Raw genomic sequence first — 24,251 nt, forward strand, 5'->3', positions numbered from 1 at the left:
CCGACGACACACAAATCTATCTCTCAACCCCCCACCTCACCCCCTTGGTCTCAGCCCGAATCACACACCTACTGAGCGACATATCAGACTGGATGTCGCTCCACTTCCTTAAATTGAACCTCTCCAAAACCGAGTTTCTTGTCTTCCCCCCAGCCCGGACACCACCCCCCATTGATTTCTCCGTCACATCCAACAACGCTACCATCAAACCCGCCCTGCAGGCCAGAGTACTGGGTGTCATTCTGAACTCCAACCTATCCTTCCAGCCCCAAGTCCAATCTTTAACAAACTCGTGCAGACTCCACCTCCGCAACATCGCCAAAATCCGCACGTTCCTAACCCCAGAAACCACTAAACAGCTCATCCACTCCCTCATCATATCACGACTCGACTACTGCAACTCCCTCCTCACTGGCCTGCCTCGCCGCTGGCTATCCCCTCTTCAGTCCATCCTGAACACGGCTGCCAGACTCATTCACCTTTCCAACCGCTCTGTCTCCGCCACCCCCCTCTGCCAATCCCTCCACTGGCTTCCGATTGCGCAACGGATCAAATTCAAAATCCTAACGCTGACGTACAAAGCTGTCCACCATACTGCCCCGAACTACATCACTGACCTAATATCCAAGTACCGCCCAGCACGCACACTCCGCTCCTCACAAGACCTCCTTCTCTCTAGTTCCCTGGTCTCCTCCTCCCATGCCCGCCTCCAGGACTTCTCCAGGGTGTCACCCATCCTCTGGAACTCCCTGCCCCAACCCATCAGATTATCACCTACTCTCCTCTCCTTTAGGCGCACCCTGAAAACCCATCTCTTCAGGGAAGCCTACCCCACCCCCTGCTAACTTGCCTCCCTCCTCCACTCTTCCTACCACTCCATCCCCCACAGCTATCTCCTCCTGTGCCACCACCCCCTCCCTCCTAGATTGTAAGCTCGAAAGAGCAGGGCCCTCGATCCCCTCATGTTTTGCATTGTATTGGTATTGTTCTGTCACATGTTCTGTCTCCCTTTGTAATGTACAGCGCTGAGCGAACTATTGGCGCTTTATAAATACTGTATAATAATAATAATAATAATGATGACTGGTGTGTCAGCTTCCCTGTCAGCTTCCGTCTACTCAAGCATAATTTGTTGTTAGGAGGCTGTGAAGATTTTTGCTTTTGGGTTTAATACCTCTTTAAATCAAGAAATGAAAGTGGTATTAAACAGTGTTAACTTAGTTGACGAAAATATTTTCATTTAGTTTTTGTCACTGAAAACATGCAGCTGATGAAAACTATAACGAAAATTAAATTCAGTTTCAATTCAGATGACTCAAATACTTCTAAAACTAAAATGGCATTTAAGTCAAAAGACTAAAACTAGAAAATTTTGAAGTAAAAATGAACAGTGGTCAATAAGCAATATTTTTGTTTGTTTCCGAAACTTGGTTTAATTTATAAACATGATACTTGTTTTTATTATTAACAGAGAACTCTTAAAACTCACTGAACCACGCATGAAAACGGATATAAACTCGTGTCTCTGCAAGTGAAATCAGTTTCCATTAGTTTTCATGCACGTATTGTGTGAACAAGCCCTTAAAGTATTTATATTCAGGTATTACGAGCAATGGCGACATTGTTTTCTTTATATATTTTAAACGCTTCCTGACCACCCTACAGCACAACTACTGTTACAGGGCGGCAGGGCTGTGCAAAATAACGTATATATTGATTTTGTATTTCCGAGTGGGGGGTGCACGCCACCCTACCCACGCGGTCATTGGCGGCTACTGCTGTTGATCAGGTCCCGAATGCAGATTTCCTGCAGGCACCCGGCGATCGCCGAGCAACACTAACAGGGGAGAGGTCTGTATGTAAACAATAAATATCTCTCCCCTGTCAGCACCAGCATGCTGCATTGTATTGCTCTGTATAGCAGAGACAAAATTGTGGACCTCCACAAGGCTGGAAAGGGCTACGGGGCAATTGCCAAGCAGCTTGGTGAAAATAGATCAACTGTTGGAGCAATTGTTAGAAAATGGAAGAGGCTAAAGACAACTGTCAGTATCCCTCGGACTGGGGCTCCATGCAAGATCTCACCTCGTGGGGTATCACTGATGATAAGAAAGGTGAGGATCAGCCTAGAACTACAAGGGAGGAGCTGGTCAATGACATGAAGAGAGCTGGGACCACAGTTTCAAAGGTCACTGTCGGTAGAACACTACGCCATCATGGTTTCAAATCATGCATTGCACGGAAGGTTCCCCTGCTCAAGTCATCACATGTCCAGGCCTGTCTGAAGTTTGCAAATGACCATGTGGATGATCCAGAGGAAGCATGGGAGAAAGTCATGTGGTCAGATGAGACCAAAGTAGAACTTTTTGGTCTAAACTTCACTCGTCATGTTTGGAGGAAAAAGAAGGATGAGTTGCATCCCAAGAACACCATCCCTACTGTGAAGCATGGGGGTGGTAACATCATGCTTTGGGGGTGCTCCAGACCTAAATCCAATAGAACATCTTTGGAGGGAGCTGAAACTCCGGTGCTGCTCAGCGACAGTCCAGCAACCTGATAGATCTAGAGGAGATCTGTGTGGGGCAGTGGGCCAAAATCCCTGTTGCAGTGTGTGCAAACCTGGTCAAGAACTACAGGAAACATTTGACCTCTGTAATTGCAAACAAAGGCTTCTGTTCCAAATATTAACACATTTTCTCAGGTGTTCAAATACTTATGTTCAGCAATGCAAGACAAATAAATTCTTTAAAAATTATACAATGTGAATTCCTGAATGCACCTACAATGTGAATTTCAGACCCCTCCATGATTTCTAAGTGGGAGAACTTGCAAAATCGCAGGGTGTTCAAATACTTCTGTTCCTCACTGTACTATATTTTAGGTTTATTACCATTTTATGTACAGTTCATCCGAAGACTATTACAACATTAATACAACACCACTAATTTCATGGTAGCTGTCTGAATTCCATTGCATGTTCTCTGTGGCAGTAGATGTTCTCGTAGAATTAATGATTTGATAAAGACTTGAAAAATGGAATTGGAATACCCAAGATAACAAAAGTGTAAATTACTCTTCATGTGCAATATTTAGCTCATTACAAAGTGTGCTAATGTAATTCACTAGGATATTACCACAGGATATTCTGAAGCCCTTGAAGTTTCCCAGCAGGGAAAACCCTACATTGTTAGTATGTTTCATATGAAGGGGATATCCCTTTCTAACCTGTGGTATCATGCATCAAACAGAAAGCAAAATAGCAAACGTGAAAAAAAGACCTTACACAAAACACAGAGACACTGGACTGCATACAATCACCTTTATACCTTAACACATATATGAGTGAGTAAGACTTCCTCATTTGCTAAGCAGATGTAAAACTCATTCAACATGATGCAAACGTGTGTTTGTAATGAGAGAAACCAGCAGATGTTTCCAGTATACCATTCCCCATCCAAAAAAAAAAAAAGTGTAAAAGCTAACAGGGCAGTCCTGGTTCCTCAGTAAGAGCAGGGGATCGCCGCACTTGGACTGAACTGAAAGTAACACAAATACTCCACACAAGTTAAAACAATGAAAAGGATGGTGAAAAACATTGCCTTTATTCTTCTTACTGTAAAACTGTCCTTTTCTGGAAGATATGCCAATTACCTGAACACATTTTATCTTACACTATGCATAAATGCAGTTCAGATTTTCCAAGGGAATGGCCAACGTATAAAAAAAAAAAACACACACACAAAAAAAAAAACACCAGGAGTATGCGCCCCCTTTATTTAACTACTTGCCAACCGCAGATAGCCGAATGACGGCTACACTGCAGCCGGCCAGTTCTGGGAGGGCGTCATTTGACATCCTCCCAGAACGCACTCTCCTGTGCGCCCCCGGGGGCGCACCCCCGGCAATGTGGTAAAAGGCCGATCACAGCGGCCTTTTACCATGTGATCAGCCGTGTCCAATGACACGCTGATCACCAGGAAATGCAATTGCCGGTTCTCGGCTGCACTTTCCTCACGCTGTCAGAGCATGAGGAAAGTACTGCCGAGAACTGGCAGTTGTCAGAGCGGGGATCGGCACCGATCATCAGGGCACTGATGATCGGTGCCCAGCAGTGCCACCCACCAGTTCTGCCCACCTGTGCCCAGCAGTGCACCCACCTGTGCCTAGCAGTGCACCCACCTGTGCCACCCAGCAGTGCCACCTACCTGTGCCCAGAAGTGCCACCCACCTGTGCCCACCAGTGCCACCCACCTGTGCCCACCAGTGCCACCTACCAGTACCCATAAGTGCAGCCCAGCAGTGCTGCCAGTCAGTGCCCAGCGGTTGTGCCAGTCAGTGCCCAGCAGTGCCGCCAGTCAATGCCTAGCAGTGCCGCCAGTCAATGCCTAGCAGTGCCGCCAGTCAATGCCTAGCAGTGCCGCCAGTCAATGCCCAGCAGTGATGCCAGTCAGTGCCACCTATCAGTGCCGCCTATCCGTGACACCTCATTAGTGCCGCCTATCCGTGCCACATCATTAGTGCTGCCCATTAGTGCTGCCTATCAGTGCCCATCAGTGCCACCTATTAGTGCCCATCAGAGCTTCCTCATCAACGCACATCAGTGAAGGAGAAAAATTACCTGTTTGAAAAATGTTATAATAGAAACAAAACTTTTTTTTTTTTTCACATTTTTTGCAATTTTTGTTTATAGCGCAAAAAGTAAAGTGCCCAGCTGCGATTAAATACCACCAAAAGAAAGCTCTATTTGTGAGAAAAAAAATGATAAAAATTTCATATGGGTACAATGTTGCATGACCGCGCAATTGTCAATCAAAGTGCGACAGCGCTGAAAGCTGAAAATTGGCCTGGTAAAGAAGGGGGTATAAGTGCCCGGTAGGCAAGTGGTTACAGAACAAGTTCAGTTTTTTTGCCAAACCGCCCAGCACCCTAAGCATATACAGATGAGCCAAACCCCCCAATTGCTTACATACCTCTGTCGGCAACGGTCTCTCGCATTGTTTTGCAGGCCACATGGTAAAAATCTACTGCTGGGCTACTTGTCACCAAGGTCCCATAGACTTGAATGAGACATTGCTCCTGCAATATGGCACATCCTATTTAAGTCTATGGGAATTAGTGCAGGAAGCCCAACACTAGATTTTACCAGCAGGGTTGCAGACAGTGTGGAAGGCTACTGCCAGAAGTAAACAGGCACTTGCGGGTGCATGGGGGAGCTCAGCTGTGTATATTTAGAAGGCCTAGTATGGGGGTGGAGCTGCCTGTAAGGGGTTTTGCAAAAAAAACTGAACTTTTCCTGTAAAGGTCCGTTCACACTAGAATGTGGTGCTGGAAAACCAAGTCCCTGTTTCCCGCACTGTATTCCTATCGCACTGCCCTCGCGATCTGCAGCAGGAGTCCGCGCTAAGTTAACGACATCCCAAATACAGGCCGTAAACGCAGTGTGTTTGCCCATACTGGCCTGTATGGTACAAAAGTACCAAGTAATCTGGTTACAGCGAGTTTCAAAAAGTAGTGCATGCACTACTTTTGGTGCAGTGACATTTCCGCCCTTTCAAAATGACTGGGCTGAAATCACACTGCGCAGAACTGCATGTAAATCGCACAGGAACTGCACAGAGATCCTGTGTGATTCACATGCCGTTTCTAATGTTAGGCTAGGTTCACACTATGCGGTGCTTGTGGAAATCAAACCTGTTCCAACACCTGCAACCAACCGCAGCCAAAACTAGCTGCTCTTTACAGACGCATGGGGGCTGCCATTCATTCTTAATGGCACCCCTATGCAACTAAAAACGTAGCGTGTTTGCAGGTGCAGGAACCACTGGGAAATCGCAAGGTGCAAAAGCATCATGTGATTTCCCAGCTGCTGCAGTTTAAAAATGTTGCAGGAACCTTTTTTCTGCATGAAACACAAGCATCGAATGAATGGGCTGCTGAGCCCAAGCAAATGTAGCTTGCAGAGCTGCAATAGTGTGAACCTAGTCCAATTGGGCCCCAAAGGGCATGTGAAACATTACATTTTTTTTTTTTAGTCATGAACATCTCAATTTAAAAAAAATATTTTGATCTGGTAAATCTGAAATATTGCAATGCATACTTGTAGCCAGCTAATGGAGTGCAGAAGTCTGCGCTCCTGTTTTTCATCTGCAGGCTTTCTATCACCATGGAAATAACCTGTATAATATGATCCGTTCTTATTTGGATCTATTTAAAATATACCCACAATTAAATGAGTCAAAAGAGGGACACACACTTTCATTCTGATATCTCAGACCTGTTATCACAGCTTGCCTTGCACAGGCTGGGGTACTTGGTTCTAACACCTGCAAGAATCATCACAGTACTTCATGCACTTATACTCACCTCTAGACCTTGAATGCTCATATGAACAGTGCTGTGAAAAAGTATTTGCCTCCTTCCTGATTTATTTTGCATTTTTGTCACAGTTAAATGACTCCAATAACCGGCAATGACACTTTCATATCGCTGTGAAGGAATTTTGCCCCACTGCAGAATTTTCTGGTAGAGTTCACGGTCCCATCAATTATGGCAAGTCATCCAGGTCCTGAAGCTGCAAAACAGCCCCAGACCAACACACTACCACCACGGTTGACTGTTGGTATGATGTTTGTTTTTGGAAATGCTGTGTTAGTTTTACGCCAGATGTAACGGGACACACACCTTTCAAAAAGTTCAACTTTTGACTCATCAGTCCACAGAATATTTGCCTAAAAGTCTTGGAGATAACCATGAGCTTTTGTGTGAGATGTGAGATGAGCTTTTGTGTTCTTTTTGGTCAGCAGTGGCTTTCGCCTTGGAACGCTCCCATGGCTGCCATTTTTCACAGTCTCTTTCTTATTGTTGAATCATGAACACTGATCTTAACTGTGGTAAGTGAGGCCTGCAGTTCTATAGGTGGTGTTCTGGGTTTTTTAATGACCTATTAGATGAATTGTTGTTGTGCTTTTTAAGTAATTTTGGCAGACCAGCCACTCCTGGAAAGGTTCACCACTGTTCCAAGTTTTCTCCATTTGTGGATAATGGCTCTCACCGTGGTTCGCTGGAGTCCCAAAACCTTAAAAATGGCTTTGTAACCCTTTCCAGACTGATACATGTCAATTACTTTGTTTCTCCTCTGTTCTTGAATTTATTTAGATCGAGGCATAATTTGTTGCGTTTTGAGATCTTTTAGCATGCTTCACTTTGTCAGACAGCTTCTGCTTAAGTGATTCAGGGGAATTGGGGGATTACTTTTGGGGGAATTACTTTTTCACATAGGGCCCGACAGGTTTGGATGGCTTTCTTCCCTTAATAAATGATCATTTAAAAACTGCATTTTGTATTTACTCAGGTTACCTTTGTGGAATATTAAAAACTGATTGATGACTGAATCATTGTGTGTGACAAATATGCAAAAAATAATTAAAAAAATCAGGAAGGCGACAAATACTTTTTCACAGCACTGTATATCTGGACCATTAATCAATACAGAACTATTGAATAAAAAAAAAAATCTTCCTCATCTATTCTTTTACAGTCCTGAAATTATTTTATTGGGAGGGTGCATGTTATTGGCACAGGGGCAATCAGCACTGTCCATACAAAGGGTCAGAGGTCATGCAGCCTCACAGGACAGTCAGATAAGAATGAAAACTCCTCCTACAAGTTTAACCAGTGCTCAGCCAGAAACTGATAAAAGTCTCAAATATTCCTGCCAGTAATGCCCTTCCGGAGAACGTTTACTCACAGTAATTAGTCAGGACAACAGAAACAAGACATAACTAAAAGCTTTCCCTTTCATTTCTTCCATGACATAAATGAGTGGGGTTCTGTAGTCCTAACTGATAAGAATGCAGCACAGGACATTATCATCTCAGAATGAATCTGGCAAAGTCAGCTTTTTTTTTCCAGCCAAACAGATATAACAAAACTCTTTCAACTGTATAGTTAATAGACCAAAAGAGAAATAAAAGAAGTGCATTGTTAGGGTTTACATACACTTTAACGATGAGCTCAAGGAAAAGTGACAAAGCAGGCCAAAAGCAAACTCACCTAACAAAGAAAAAGAGGTGAGTGAAATGTAACCCAAGCAAACCCTAAATACACACAGGTAGATATTCACTGACCCGAGGATCACACTAAAGCGGTTGTGAAAATCCCATGTGATTCGCACAGGAACCACACCACATTCCTGTACAAATCACATGCTATTTGAGCCATACATTTTCTATGGCTCTATTCGCACCGCACCCGCACCTAAAAGGTGCAGGACCCTTTTTTGGTCCGCACTAGAATCGGATCGCATGGGTATTCACACCTATGCGATCCGATTCTGCGCATCGCACCATGTTTTGCGGACCAAAGTAGGGGTGTCGTTAACATACACACCCACATCGGTCCGTGTGAACGGGATGTGATTGTGATACGGTGCGGAATTCGCACTGAAACCGCTGCAAATTCCGCACCGCATCAGTATAAACGAAGGCTAAAACTGAAGAGTGTAAAATCTGGTGCAGCTTTGCAGAGAAACCAATCAGCTTCCAGGTTTAATTTACAAAGCTTAATTGAACAAGCTGAAGGTAGAAGCTGATTGGCTACCATGTACAACTGTACCAGATTCTGAGTGCACTAGTTTTAGCAAATCTCCCCCACAGACTCACCAAGAGCAGGAGATAACCAGGACCTTAGTCAGGTGTGAAACAAAGTAAAAAACAGCTAAAGTAGTTTTGTACACCTGAAGACTAGAAAATGAAACAGAATACAAGTCTAGAATTTAACTAGTAATAACCAGGAAGCAACATGTTAGTTTTTGCATTCGCCTAGCCAAAAATTGCAAATGAAAAACCGCAGTAAAATTTCCCTTACACGCACAAAAACACAACTGATTAACAAGAAAAATACCACAAGATATGGTCTTGTGAGGAGTTCTGTGGAAAGCTCCTAAAGTGTAACTCTATCCATTTCGGCCCTCCCCAAGCTTTTTTAGTTATATTTATTTTCTTTTTCCTGCAATCCTCTAACTGGTGGTAATATCATAGGAGCTTCCTTAGCCTGGACATCAAACCCGCAGAGGGTGTGTCAATGATAGGCTGGACCAGCAGGAAAGGGGCAGAATGACATAATGATGAGATGAGGTAAAAAAAAACAAAAAAAAAAAACGACTATTTTATTTAATCTGGGGGGTGAATAAAAAAAATGAATAACCTATAATTTAACTTTTACTAGAAATCTCCAGCAGACCTGTCTACAACCCTGCAAGTGAGAGTATTTGTTTTTTTGATGTATGTGTATCTTGGGGGATCATTGGCCTTCCAACATCAGTCTTACCAAGCCCATAGTTACTAGTGGCCAACATGTAAACCGCTGGTGCGGCCTACTGTGCTACAGACCCAGTACAGTAAGAGCTGTGATATCATTTCCAGTGAGTACAGCATCCAACTCCCTCTGCAGTACTTCTACAACAACAGATTACCACCATAATGATCTACTGCATGCCGATAACCGAATAATCAGTCACTATTATAAGCGGTCTGTTGCAAGTGAGGTGCATATGAACAGCTGGATCAGGTCTTCCCTGGCCTAATCACACCTACATTGAAGAAAAATGATTGAAGAAAGTTGATATAAATAAATATATTTAAAAAAAAAAAACCCTCTCCCCATTAATCCCCAGATCCCAAAAAATCAATAGTAGGTTCCTACGTTCCGGTAACATAGAACAAATCAGTCACACTTTCAAGCTAGCCAAAGAAAAAGTAATGTCTCCAATACTCAGGTTCAAGCCAATCATGTGCAAATGCTTGTGGAAGCCACACTGCTGCATCAAGACCGCTCTGATAAATGTGGTCCCTAATCTTCAGCTGCCTTGTAAGAGGTGATGTTTGGCCTTCTGATAGGTTGCTCTACCTTTATGGAGAAAAGAGCTGCCTCCAGGCGAGTCTGCTCTCGGTTTGTGGATTGCTACAAATGGCAGCTAAGATAAGGGGAGCACACTTATTAAAAGGACACTTGACACAGCAGTGCGACTTTCACATGTATTTGCAAATGTATGAAACAAAAACCTCTTTTTAGATCGGAAGATAGAAGGTGGAAACCCCACACCGGAAACCATCCACTATACAGAAAGGTAAAGATACGGCTTCAGCCTAAACTCCTGCTGGCTATGCTCCTCTGACATGTTTCGCCCTATCTACAGGGCTTAAACCTGCTCTATAATTAAGCCCCATAGGTGGGGCGAAACATGTCAGAGAAGTATAGCCAGGAGGCAGGGTTTCAGTGTGCTGTGCTTCCACCTTCTGTTGTCCAATCTGCTTCTGCTTGCCTGGATGAGCTTGTTTAACCATCAGCACCCGATCTGTGCTTTGGACTGCAAGGGGGAAGTTTTATATTGCTTTGAGTGGCACTCCAAGTTCTTTGTATATGGGTCACAAAAACCTCTTCAGGCATTTTTTTTTTTGCTGGCTAGCTTGAAAGTGTGCACCTTTCCCTTTGTTACTAGTTTCAAACTTATCAGCTGCCATTGTTGCTTTTCTCCAGTAAAGTGCATCAGATACTTTGGATGACACTTGCCTCTTTTGTATGAGCATCACCCATGTAAATATAATGTCATTTAGAACTTTAACAAACTGCAAACCTGTGAATTTGTCACGGTTATGCTATTTACTAACAATTTAAAGTAGAATTCCAGGTTAATTTCACTTTAAATAGTTTGTTTGGGTCCTCTCCACTGCAGCACAATGCAGCCGCCGTGTTTGCTATAATGAATTGTAATAGTATTAGTTACATACAATAGGCAACGCTGTGTTAGGCTAGGTTCAAACCTATGCAGATTGCGTTTGAGCCATTTCTGTATTGCCTTGCGTTTTTGCACGTGTTTGTCGTTTCTTTGTTTTTTTTTTCTTGTTGCTAGACAGATTTAAAAGGCAAAATGCATCAAAAACACGGCAAAAACACACAAAAAAATGCTGCAAAAAAACGCAATACATGTTTTTCTGCAGCGTTACCTATGAAGTCTATAGAAACAAATTGCATTAAAAAAAGTCCCTGACCCTTTCAAAAAAAGCACCATGTGAACACGGTGTTAACATGTCCCATAGGACATTATGTCAAATGGACTGTATTGAGTTTCTGCAAAACGCTACAGAAAATGCTTAGGTGTGAACCTAGGGTTAGAGAGTGGGACTGAGTGCTTCTCTGCCAGTCCACAGAAGCCTTGTATCTTTATCAATGAATGCAATACTTCCCCTAATTTAAGGCAAAATTAAAGTGGTAAAAAACCCAAAAACCAAAAAATGTATTGCATCTTGCCAGTCCTTGGATGTGGTGGCTTTCTTTTAGTCTTTTTTTCCCCTGGTGATCTGGCCAGAAACAAACCTCAGCCTTATGGTGACTCTACTCTGGATGAAGTGGTAAATCAGACACCTTTAGACAGCAGCACTGTCAGTTTGGGGAGAGGGCAAGTGTTAGCTAGAGTTCCAATCTAAATCTGCTAGCCTAACACTTTACACAAATAAATAAAAGCTGACCATTCTAAACACATGTCAGTGTTTAATGGTGTATCCCAACTCTCTAACTGCTACTTTGGACAGCTTGGTCTGTTAAACTTGAAAAGTAACAGACTTACAGTTTGGAAAAAAAAAAAAAAGCCTAAAAAAAAAAAACCTAAAAACTAATGCAGCCATCACATCTAAGAATTGATGAGCTGCAATTTTAATACATTTTTGTTTTTGGGTTTCATAGCACTTTGAAACTGCAATTCTACTTTAGGAAAACTGGTTTTGTCACAATATACCTTCCAAATGTCCATTTTGTAACAATCAGATAAAAATCTGACAATAAAAAAATGCAGCATTCTAGAAGAGCTCCAGTCTGTTCAAAATAAAGGTGCAACACTTATGTCAATATCTTACTTAAAGAGTAGGGCCCTCTAACCCCTCGTGTGCTGTTTGTTGTTGCTGTGCTGTTTCATGTATTGTCCCCCCCCCCCTCTATTGTACAGGGCTGAGCAAACCCTTTGGCGCTATATAAATTCGATGTAATAATAATAATACCCACCTAAAAGCAAATTTGCATATCAGCTCATGTTCGACACTAATCACCTACTGCACTTGCAAATGCTGCTAACAAATAGCTTTACTATATCCGGTAACTTATGAATTTGGATGCTTGCTTCATCCCCCATGCATTCTACCCCTACATTTATTTTGTCTTCTGTAAGATGATTTACCATGGTGTTGTGAGCCTTATATACTTGTAATACATTAATAAGTATCTACTGAAACAAACAGAACAGCAAATTTATAAAAACTAAGCTATTGTGCATCCATTTGGACATATAAGAGGTTGCACTTGAGGTTCCCTATATTTACTAAGCTGACTGCCACTGGTCTATTAAAAAGAATACAAAGCATAGGTTGTGGTGTTTACAGCCCACAGTCTAACGGGAAGAAAAGGACTAGCATGCAACCTACACAGCCCACAAACAGGTCTTTTAAGCTACTCCCACCCTCAACAGGTAAACAGACTTTTCCACGTGTTGTTTTCTTGTGGAGGATAAAATGGAAGCCGCTTCTAAGTACATTTTTAATTATACATGTACATGGGAGCCACCATATGTGCCCATATGAAGACTACGCATCCAACTTTTACTGCACAGTGGCTGTGCTTTATTGTTCCTCTCATTCAATACACATCTACCTCTGCTCAGACTGACAATAGTTGAGCATTTTTATGAAGATTCAAAATGGGGAGCTTGCTGGGTTTTTTTTTTTTTTATATATAAATCAGTGCTATAATTTGCCATTCCGTTTAATAGAACTCCCCCTCTTATGCCTGCAGGGAAAGTGATACTTCTGCAAAGTCAATTTTCTGAGGCCCCCCCACACCTGGTACTGGTTCAACCTGCCAACCTTAAAAGCAGAACGTCACCCAAAAGGGGAAGTTCCACTTATCTGCCACCTCCCCCTCTTTAACACTTGGAATTTTTGGGAGGAGGGAGCAGGTACCTGATTTTGACAGGAACCCGCTCCCACTACCACCTGGATCGTCTAGGTCAGGGGTGTCAAACTGGCTGCCCTTCAGCTGTTGCAAAACTACAAGTCCCATCATGCCTCTGCCTTTGGGAGTCATGCTTGTAACTGTCAATCTTGCAATGCCTCATAGGACTTGTAGTTGGGCAACAGCTGGAGGGCCGCCAGTTTGACACCTGTAGTCTAAGTGATCTAAGCAGAATTTCAGCCCCCCTCTTCGCCCACAGCCTTCTGGGACACAGGTCCCAAAAGGCTGCAGAACCGTTCACAAAGCACAGCACAGCTCAAGCATGCACCGTGGAAAGCTGGCTATGAAGCCGCAAGGAGTCATAGCCAGCTTCCCACACTAAACATGCCAGCACCAGGGATCTGAAGACCACTGATGAGCCGGCCTGAGTGAGGTTGGCACTGGATCCTTGGACAGGTAAGTGTTCGCTTATTAGAAGTCAGAAGCTACAGTGTTTGTAGCTGCTGCCTTTTAATTGTTTCTAGAGTGAAGAACCGCTTTAACATCCTACTGTACCATGATTGATGTGGGAAACCAACAACTTACTTTATGCAAGAAAATACATTTTGATTGTACTCGCTGTAGCAATCGTGCACACAGAGATGGACGCGGTCATCCATTTTTCTCCAAACCCTCCATCTCGTATCTCTCTCTCCCTCCTCCAAATCCCCCCTCCCTCTCTGTTGAGTGACACGTGGTCCCTGGATGCTGAGTTCAAAAGGCATCAGGCCCCAGCTGGAGAGCTGCATGGTTATAAACCCCAATTAGCCGGGCCCCAGTAGGTCTGTGAGAATCTTGCTTGGAAAAGGATCATAAAGCCATAAACCAGTCCTTCACTGAGCTTCAAAGACATTCCAGATAAGCCATAAAACAGACATCACATTCAAAATCCACTTTCCCCTATGATTTCATAGCTTGGAAAATGAAAGACTTACAAGGAGACCAGGCATATATTCAGATCGGTCACTTTAATACAAGTTGCCTGTATATTACACCCCCTAGCTGACATCTACAGGAGAGCAGAAAATGATATCTCCTTAACCGTCTCAAGCAGGTACGTCATATTTCATATCTAGACATTCAGCAGATGCTTCTGCAAATTAATCTACTAGTGGCTAGGCTGGTACATGCACCGAGGGTAAGTTATGGGTAATGATATAAGCTGGGAGGGATATTGGTTGTAGCTGGGGTCTCCGCCTCCAACACCCTCCCCAAATGAGGCGATTGGTTCTCTGCTTCAAGGAGACACCCTTTTGAGTTCCTAGAAAAGCTGTTATGTTTGGAGTTAAGCCAAGTTAAGCTGAGTAGGTCCTGTTGAAGTTGAAGAAATCTCTCTTTTAACATCGGAACCAACTTGGGAGATAACTCCGCTCTTACTCTGAAACTTGATCTGCTTAACCCAGGACCTTTGGCAAGTACTTTACCTCTCTAAAACTTCTGTTATCTCTTTGCTGTGTTATTGCTCTCATATATATATGCGCTCAAGAGCGCGGCCCGTGTCAAGGAGGCATGCCTCATTGCCCGCCAACGCGGCCCAGCGCCGGCCGTTGCAACCGGGTAGCGTCCTGAACGGCTTTGAAAGGCCGGCGCAGGACCAGGCCAGTCTCCTCTTCCTTGTGTGCGTCTGCCGCTGCTGGGTCTGCAAGCCGCTGGGAAGTCCGGGTGGGGGAGACCGGACCTCTGCAGCCATCCCCGCTGAGCACTCTGCAGGAGTCCCCCCCCCCCCCCTCCAAAAGGTCAGAACCATTACCCGCTGCCACTCTGCCAATACTCCAGGGCTGGGAGTGTCCCTGGAAACTGCCCGTGTGTGTGTGCTCGTTCCTGCTTGGGACAGGGTGCTGTGCAGGGTCTGCACTGAGGCCAGGCCCCACAGCCAAGACCCTGCCGAGCCCCTGCAAGCCTTCTGTGTCCCTACCTGCTGAAGCCCGCTGTGTCCATACCGGCTGATTGCTGGGTCCCTGGGAAGCCGCCCCTGTCTGCTGATTGCTGGGCCCCTGGGAAGCCGCCATGTCTGCTGATTGCTGGGCCCCTGGGAAGCCACCCTGTCTGCTGACCGCTTTGTTCCTGGAAGCTGCCTGCTGCTGAGTGTCTGCAAGCCACCTATCTCCCTGGAAGCCGCCTGCTGCTGAGTGTCTGCAAGCTGCCTATCATGAGTGTCCCTGGAAGCCGCCTGCTGCTGAGTGTCTGCAAACAGCCTACCGTGAGTGTCCCTACAAGCAGCATGTTGCGGAGTAACCCTATTGTGTGCCCAGACCACCCTTGTCATGAACTGCCCCTATTGTGCGCTCAGACCACCGTCATGAACTGCCCCCATTGTGCGCGCAGACCACCCTTGTCATCAACTGCCCCTATTGTGCGCTCAGACCACCCTTGTCATGAACTGTCCTTATTGTGCGCTCAGACCACCCTTGTTTGAACTGCCCCATGGCGTGCCCAGAGTAGCTACCTGGACTTCCCCTCTGAGGGCTTGAGCCATCGCTACCTGAACCAGATCCCATCGCCAAAGTCCCGCTGAGTTCCCGTTCCCTGAGCCTGATGTGGTCCCTAGTAAGCTGTGTGGGAGCTGTGCTGAGGCCAGGCCCCACAGCCAAAGTCCCATTGAGTCCCCGTGAACCTAATGTTGTCTCTAGAAAGCTGTGTGGGGTTGTGCTGAGGTCAGACCCCATCGCCAAGGTCCCATTGAGTCCCCGTGAGCCCACGGAGTGCCATGAACTGTCCTGATTGAGTGCCTTTCATAGTTCACTAAAGCTTTGTGTGTTTACCATCTTCTTTGTGTGTTCTGTCCCACCTACGGTTCCGTCACAAACTGTTTCTGAAGCTCTTTAATGCAAACTAATGTCCAACATTCACTTAAAAATAGCAAAGCACTTTCTGCAGCCAGAACTGTTGCTCTCCTAACGTGTATTCACATACCACCTAGTGGACAAAAATGGGAGTACTCCAAGAACTGCTAGCTGGCCATCCTAGTTCAAGGATTACTGTTGCTAAGAGTAGTACTACTATAAAATAGGTATGATGATGGCCCTTGAGAATTGAAAATTTATATATACACACACATACATATATACACATTATATATACACACACATTATATATATATATATATATATATATATATATATATATATATATATACACACACACACACACACACATATACGTACATACACATATCCATCCATCATGCTTTATTTGAAATGGTATTAAATCCAAAATTCAATATATTGCAGCTCTCCAATCCTTAAAATGTGGTGGCTGCATTAATTACACTTGGTGATCGGGCGAGTTAGTCTGCTATTCGTCATCCTCATTTATCAGATCAAGCTGTCCAGCAAAAGCGAGGCCGATAAATCATAACAATCCTAACTAGAGAAAAATTACAACTTTTAACTATAACCAGCACTACAACCAAAACAGAGATGTATTTTATTGGGATTTTATATGATAGACCAACACAAATTGGCACATAATTGTGATGTGGAAGGAAAATAATAAATTGTTTTCAAAAATTTTTACATATAAATATCTGAAAAGCGTGACGTGCATTTGTATTCAGCCCCTAATATCTAGTGGAACCAATTGCCTTCAGAAGTCACTTAATTAGTAAATAGAGTCCACCTGTGTGTAATGTAATTTCAGTATAAATACAGCTGTTCTGTGAAGCCCTTAAATATTTGTTAGAGAACATTAGTGTAAAAACAGCATCATAAAGGCCAAGGAACACACCAGACAGGTCAGGGATAAAGTTGTGGAGAAGTTTAAAGCAGGGTTATGTTCTAAAAAACACATCCCAAGCTTTGAACATCTCAAGGAGCACTATTCAATCCATCTGAAAGTGGAAAGAGTATGGCACAACTGCAAACCTACCAAGACATGGCCGTCCACCTTAAATGACAGGTCGGGCAAGGAGAACAGCAGCCAAGAGGCCCATGGTAACTCTGGAGGAGCTGCAGAGATCCACAGCTAAGGTGGGAGAATTTGTCCACAGGACAACTGTTAGTCGTGCACTCCACAAATCTGGCCTTTATCGAAGAGTAGCAAGAAGAAAGCCATTGTTAAAAGAAAGCCATAAGAAGTCCAGTTTGCGAGAAGCCATGTGGGGGACACAGCAAACATGTGGAAGATGATGCTCTGGTTAGATTAGACCAAAATTTAACTTTCTTGCTTAAAAGCAAAATGCTATGTGTGGCAGAAAACTAAACTGCACATCACCCTGACCACACCATCCCCACTGTGAAACATGGTGGTGGCAGCATCATATTGTGGGGATGCTTTTCTTCAGCTGGGACTGGTAAGCTGGTCAGAGTTGATGGGAAGATGGATGGATCCAAATATAGGGCAATCTTAGAAGAAAACCTGTTAAGAGTCTGCAAAAGACTTGAGACTGGGGCAAAGGATCACCTTCCAGCAGGAAAAATTACCCTAAATATACAGCCAGAGCTACAATAGAGTGTTTTGGATCAAAGCATATTCATATATCAGCATGGCCCACTCAAAGGCCAGACATAAATCCAATTGAAAATATGTGGCAAGACTTGAAAATAGCTGTTCACAGATGCTCTCCGTCCAATCTGACAGAGCTCGAGCAATTTTGCAAAGAAGAATGGGCAAAAATGTTACTCTCTAGATGTGCAAAAGACTTGCAGCTGTAATTGCAGTGAAAGGTGGTTCTACAAAGTATTGACTCAGGGGGGCTGAATACAAATGCACGCCACACTTTTCAGATATTTATTTGTAAAAAAATTTGAAAATCATTTATCATTTTCCTTCCTCTTCACAATTATGTGCCACTTTGTGTTGGTCTATCACATAAAATCCCAATAAACTACATTGATGTTTTTGGTTGTAACATTAATCTTCTTATTATTATTATTCAGGATTTATATAGCACCAACAGTTTGCTCAGCGCTTTACAATATAAAGGAAGACAATACAGCAACAATACAGAGACTACAAGAGGGTTAGGAGGGCCCAGCTCCTTGGAGCTTACAATCTAAGAGAGAACATGACAAAATGTGGAAAATTTCAAGGGCTATAAATACGTTTTCAAGGAACTGTAACACTGAGAGGGGTGCTTACAATAGTCAGTTTTTATTAATTTAAAAAAGAAAAAATCTTTATCATCACAAAAAGGAAAACCAAGATCCTGTAATTGCTTAGTGTTACCTGGAGTTCAACTTTAATTTGTTAGTCACTTGTGTAAAACCCATCTAAATCTACTAGTTCATCTGACCCTCTGAACCTGAACCAACCTCTCCAGATAATGCTACTGTCCAAGGGTGTATTTGCTGCTCCTCCATAGATACTGTAGAGGAGCAATCCTTTTTGTTTTTGGCTTAAGACTTTAAAATGAGAAATTTCAATACAATTCACCTATTCCACCCCCACCCTCCTTCAAACTGAAAGAAATGAGAAGGCTTACATTACTTACCGCCTTCTAAAAATGCCAGTTGCCTGGCTGTTTCTGGTTTCAACAATTTTTGAGTGACTGATCTGGAAAAAGCATGTAGCAAGTAAAGTTGATCTCCTGACCTACATACTTGATCAAGGTCAGCATCTCAATGTAATGACTCTGCAATACAGCCAGGGGCTTAGCATTTTTTGGCCTCATGTACACTGGACATTTTTGAAGCTACTGCTAGGGGTGTGAGGTGTTTTTTTTTTACTGCCTCTAAACTCTACTGCATATTATCTGATGTGTCCATACCCACATAGGTTTTCAGTATTGTTTTGTGGAAAGAGTTTAGTGGCAAAAAATAAATAAATAAATAAAAACACACACACAAAAAACCCCACCACCAGGGTGTCCTGGAGCAGTGGCGTTTCGCCTGAAAAAAAGCGCATGACGCTCTTAAATGTGCCTGAACGTTAAGCATATTTAGCGCTTGAGCGTCAATTTTTTCAATGGCCAGAATAAATCATTTATTCTGGCCAATGAAATGAATTGACGCCCAAACGCTTGACGCAGGTAAATGTGTGTCATAATGTGCCCAATCATCACATAAAACAAAGTAAAGAAGATATATATAAAGTCTCTTTTATAATTCAAAAGTTCACATATCAAGAACGCAAAACTTCTTCTGTGAATCTGGAGCCATCACCATCCATAAAAGTGCTTCACTTTGTTAATCAGTGTACATCATCGTGCCACCTCAGTGCTCACAGAACTCTCACCTTCATGTAGACATATGTAGACCTGTAAAAGGGTTCATACAATGAGATTCCTCCACTGGACCAATCTTCCAGCGTTCCTTGTACACTGGAGACTCTCTTCACTTTACTAAGATACTACACTATCGCAGGCCTGTATCCCCTTTATGGGTTAAGCAAATATGGCTGCATGAATCCAGGCAAACCTTAAAAAGGGACCTGCACCCAATTACTGCTGAATTACTGGGAACAAGTAAGGAGAATCCCTAGTGGACAAGGACCGCTGGAAGACTGGTCCAGTGGAGGAATCCCATTGTATGAACCCCTACAGGTCTACATATATTTACAAGAAGGTAGGAGCTCTGTGAGCACTGAGGTGGCACAACTGATGTACACTGGTTAACAAAGTGAAGCACTTTTATGGATAGTGATGGTTCCAGATTCAAGGAAGGAGTTTTGCATTCTTGATATATGAACTTTTTAGTTATAAAAGAGATTTTAGATTTCTTCTTCTTTATTTTGATTTATGTGTTGATTGGGCACTTTATGATTTCTCCATAGGCATTGCATTGGAGAGAAGTGGTTTATAATATTATTTATTTGAGGATGTGGTTATCACTACAGCTATATTATCACATAGTGGTCTCCAAGAGAGATTACCCACTATTTATTTACCATATTTATTGTTATCACATGGAATTGTCACATACTTTTAAGGTCAGTTAGGAGTTACAGCAGCGCAGTATTGCATCAGTTACATTTTTACTTTATTGTGGGAACACAATTTTCATGCTAGCAGCAGCTGTCATCATCCCTATTAACACACACAGTAGGTACCACAAGAGTAACACTTTGTATATTTCATAAGGCTATAGAATGATGTCAGCAATGGCAAGCATTGCATTTCTTTGTTTTCAGTTTAAAGAAAAAGTTAACTAAAGATTTTTAAAGGGAACATATTAGGTTCATTTCTCCTTTTTACAGTGGTAAAATGAACAGTCTAAAGCCTAGTGCACAGAATGAGGAAATCAGATGCAAAACACTGCATTTGTAGCAATCGTTCAATAATCTGATCATTAGTACGTACTGTAGCTGTCGAGAGGCGATCACAACAGTTCGTGCAAAATTATCCAAAGCGACAAGCACAAAATAAATTTTCATTTAATCAGTACAGTATTCGTCCATAAAAAAATTGAGCGACCAAGACAGAAACAAAAGAATATAATACAATACATCGCTTCTGTAGTTGTATTCGGTCATATGACAATTTTCGTAATTGTAGGAACCTATTTGTTTTTGATATGAGACTAGCATGCAAAGAAAAAAAAAACACACACAACATGGACGACCATTTGTCTGATATTCTCATCATGTGTATGAGGCTGAATAGTTAGTTACAAAATGAAACTATTTACATGAAATCTCTGCACTTACCATTCAGCAAGCTGATTGTAAGTTGCCACACTGTTCCTAAGGTAAGGTTGAGGATTAATGTTGCAGCCAAAAGCATATCGGAAGTGTCCGTCTTTGAGGCGATAGGCTTGTCTACGTGATACTACTGATGTCAACAGATCTTTTAGATGTTTCTGAAAAGAGATAAAGCCATTCATTCTTTTCCCACAAAATAAGTCACTTAAAGTCTAGAGTTATGTAAACTAAGCCACATTATTCCTCTGAAACTACTCTGAGTAATCCAAAGACACAAGTTGTTTACAGCTCACTCAGAAGGCAGATCCCTTGACTGTGGGTGTCTTCTGGGTTGGCTGGCCATCCACTGTTAGGAGAGATGCAGCCAGTTAAACATATCCGTTTTACAGGGGGAAGGGGACAGAGATAGAGCAGGTAAATTGAAGGGTTCATTGGTGTTTAGGACAGGTGTTTTTTTTTTTTTTTTTTTAAGTTGAGCTTCAAAGTTAATGGATATCTCTGCAGTGGTCTTCGCCGAGATTACCCTGGAGTGTATTAAATTAAAAAAACACACACCACACAACCCACCCTATCCCTGTCTTCCACCCACAATGCCTAGGTGGAGTGATCTCACAATCCTTCTGGCAAGATCCTGGGAAATACAGAGTAGCTGCAATTTCAAGAGAAGATCTTGCAATGGAGTGTCTGCTCTGCATTCCCCAAAAATCCTCCTGGAAGGATGGTGACGTTACACCCAGCGTTTGGAGACAGGGTTATGGAAAGTTTAAATTTTTTTTCTTTACTGGTACCTTTTACACCTACTACCATCAAATGAGATGATTTTTAAAGGGAGGAGGTGGGGTGAGGTGAGGTGGGGTGGCGGACAGTATGTGAGGAGTATGTGCTGTACTGCAAGGCCTGCTTAGGGCAGTTAAGTCATTCAATGTAATTAACCATTCTATAAAATCTATGAGCAGCTTTAATCCTGAGTTACTCTTTAAAAATAGCGGTCATTACCAGTGGCTGTAATTATCAAATGGAGGTCAGTAATATTCAAATCCACAAGCTCAGGATCTATACACTAAAATGGAACAAAAATCAGGCAACGCTTACAAGCATATTTAATAATGTATAGAGCAGCCCACACAATGCAGCCAAAACCAGTCATTCATTCAATCAGGATTCATCTTTTACTAATATTATGAGTAGCTTCCTTCTACTCATCCATACATTAGTTTGCACAGACCATTTATAAATTCCATACAATATATTTCTGTTTACTGCCATTTCCTATACAAAAATCACTGTTTACCATACCTTCAAAAAAAATATTAAGTATTAAAAAATATTCATTAAAAATGAAACAAAACAACACGTCTCAGCTATAGAGTTTGACTGACCACCAAACCGCAAATGTAAAGAAGCCCTTACTGCCCTGAGTCCCCTATAAGACTGCTTTCACACTGATGAACTGCAGTTTGCGCTGCACCTGTGGCTTTCCTGTGAGTTAGCTGCGCTTTGCCACAGACTTCTATTATATCGTGTGGGTGTGGTGCACTTTCTGGAAGCGTACCAAAACTCCTGCATTCAGAAATTTTGGTGCGCTTTCAAAAAGTGCAAACATGCAGTATATAATAGAAGTCACATGGTTAATCTGGTTGAAAGAAAAGCGTCCATCCAGTTCAAATGTGTTTCCTTGGTTTGAGGTCGAGGGTAAAATCAAAGGCCTCCAAGGGCCACAGGTTGCGCACCCGTCTTAGTCTATACAAACTGAAGCTGGAAAGGTATTACCATAAATACTGCAAGGTTTAGAGACTTGTATATTGTACTGGTGCTCAAGCTTTGCTCATCATAATAACACACGAAAGTTTAAATAAAAGCCCATTTCCAGAGGTTTGTTCTGTCCTGGTACAGAAACATGGCAGCACAAAAATGAAAGTGTCACACAACTGCAATGTGCTACAATAAAACATAATCAAGCACAACTGTGCTGCGGTCTAAAGTTAAACATTACAAGAATAAAGCCGTAATACTTGCCTCTAAAGCATGGATGACAATGGTCACTGCTTCCTCTGTTACATTGTCCAGCCCGTGTTCATATGCTGTAACGATCATCCTTCCCTCCAGCTGCCCTCGAGTGGGCAATGTCATAGTGTGGGAACATAGCTTCAGCTCATCATCTTCTTGAGGATCTCGGCTCACAAACTGCTGAGCTCCAGCCAAAGGATTCTGGGGCTGGAAGCGATGCTGGAGAAGAAGTAAGATGGTGTACAGTCACATAAACTTGTGAAAAAAAAAAACAAAAACACAACACACATAGATATAGCCCATCTTGTTCTCAGACTAGAAGGTTTCCAAAATATATATAGCACTAAAATTACAGTTGTGCTCAAATGTTTGCATCCCTTAGGAGAATTGGTAATATATAGTATGTAAAAAAAAAAAAACCACATGAGTGAGGCAAAACACATTTCTTTTATTTCTTATGGGATTCATATTCAACTGTAGGTCATAAGGGAACGGCACAGTCATAAAACAAAACATGGCAACAAGTACACAATTGAAATGACCGCTGTTCAAAAGTCTGTATACCCTCAGTTCTCCATACTGTGTATTGCCTCCTTTAGCATCAATGACAGCATGCAGACTTTTGTAAGTTGTCTATGACGCCCCTGAATACTTGCAGGTGGTATAGCTGCCCATTCTTCTTGGCAAAATGCCTCCAGGTAATGCAAAGTCTTTGGTGGTCTTGCATGAACCGCAAGCCTGAGATCTCCCCAGAATGGTTTGATGATATTAAGATCTGGGGACTGTGATGGCCACTCCAGAACCCTCACCATTTTCTGCTGTAACCACCTGAGGGTCAACTTCGCCTTGTGCTTAGGGTCATTGTCGTGCTGGAAAGTCCAAAAGCGTCCCATGCATAGCTTTCTTGCAGAAGAATGCAAATTGTCTGCAAGTATTTTCTGATAACATGCTGCAATCATCTTGCCATCAATTTTCACAAGATCCCCTGTACCTTTAGAGCTCACACACTCCCAATCAGTGAGCCACCATGCTTCACAGTGGGCATGGTATTCTTCTCGATATAGGCCTTGTTGACCTCTCTCCAAACATTGCGTCTTTGGTTGTAACCACAAAGCTTTATTTTGGTCATGTCATTCCAGATTACTGGGTGCCAGAAGCTGTGAGGCATTTCACAATGTTGTCGGGCATACTGTAACCAGGGATGAGTCATTAGTTGTTAAGGAGCTAGCACTCGCCGTTAAAAAAATGGTTTGTGGTCACCCCAAAACTCATAGCAGACCGTTAGCAAAGAATGCAGCCTGGCAGGCCAGGAAAGGGGGTGAACGAACTCTCTCTCCCCAAACAATACCAGGCCACATCCCCCGAAGGGCAGCAGGTTTTTTTTCCTGCTGATCGGCGGGCAGCTTTTATCGTGATGGATGATGGAATTACAGTACATCGAGGGCCATTTTTTGTTTAATAAAGAACTTGTATGGATTTTGGAGAGGACCCCTCACATTTCATTTTGCATTTTCTTTTAAATGCCGGCTCTGTTATTTACATTCTGCTATCAGTGAGGAATCCCCCGCTGACAGCAGGGAGGACTCATTCTTGTTAGAAAGCCAGTGGTTGCTGGCTACTAAACAACTGAT

The 24,251-nt window shown here is 42.9% G+C and overlaps 1 protein-coding gene across 2 annotated transcripts in view; it reads right to left on the reverse strand.

Annotated features, from left to right (window-relative positions):
• The window catches only part of TADA1 (transcriptional adaptor 1), a 63,660-nt gene that overhangs the window by 17,250 nt on the left and 22,159 nt on the right, over positions 1-24,251 (reverse strand). For both annotated transcript variants that reach the window (XR_016311540.1, XM_089668882.1), the window contains exons 5-6: positions 22,630-22,839; positions 20,620-20,771 (exon numbers count right to left, since the gene is read on the reverse strand). Coding sequence is in view for 1 of the 2 variants with exons in the window: in XM_089668882.1 (XP_089525008.1) it covers positions 20,620-20,771; positions 22,630-22,839 (362 nt within the window). In the remaining variant the exon portion in view is untranslated. The remainder of the gene's footprint in view (positions 1-20,619; positions 20,772-22,629; positions 22,840-24,251) is intronic.

Source organism: Staurois parvus, unplaced genomic scaffold (genome assembly GCF_062004578.1).
Source record: "Staurois parvus isolate SC_StPar_1 unplaced genomic scaffold, SC_StPar_1.0 ptg000066l, whole genome shotgun sequence".
Classification (NCBI taxonomy): domain Eukaryota; kingdom Metazoa; phylum Chordata; class Amphibia; order Anura; family Ranidae; genus Staurois; species Staurois parvus.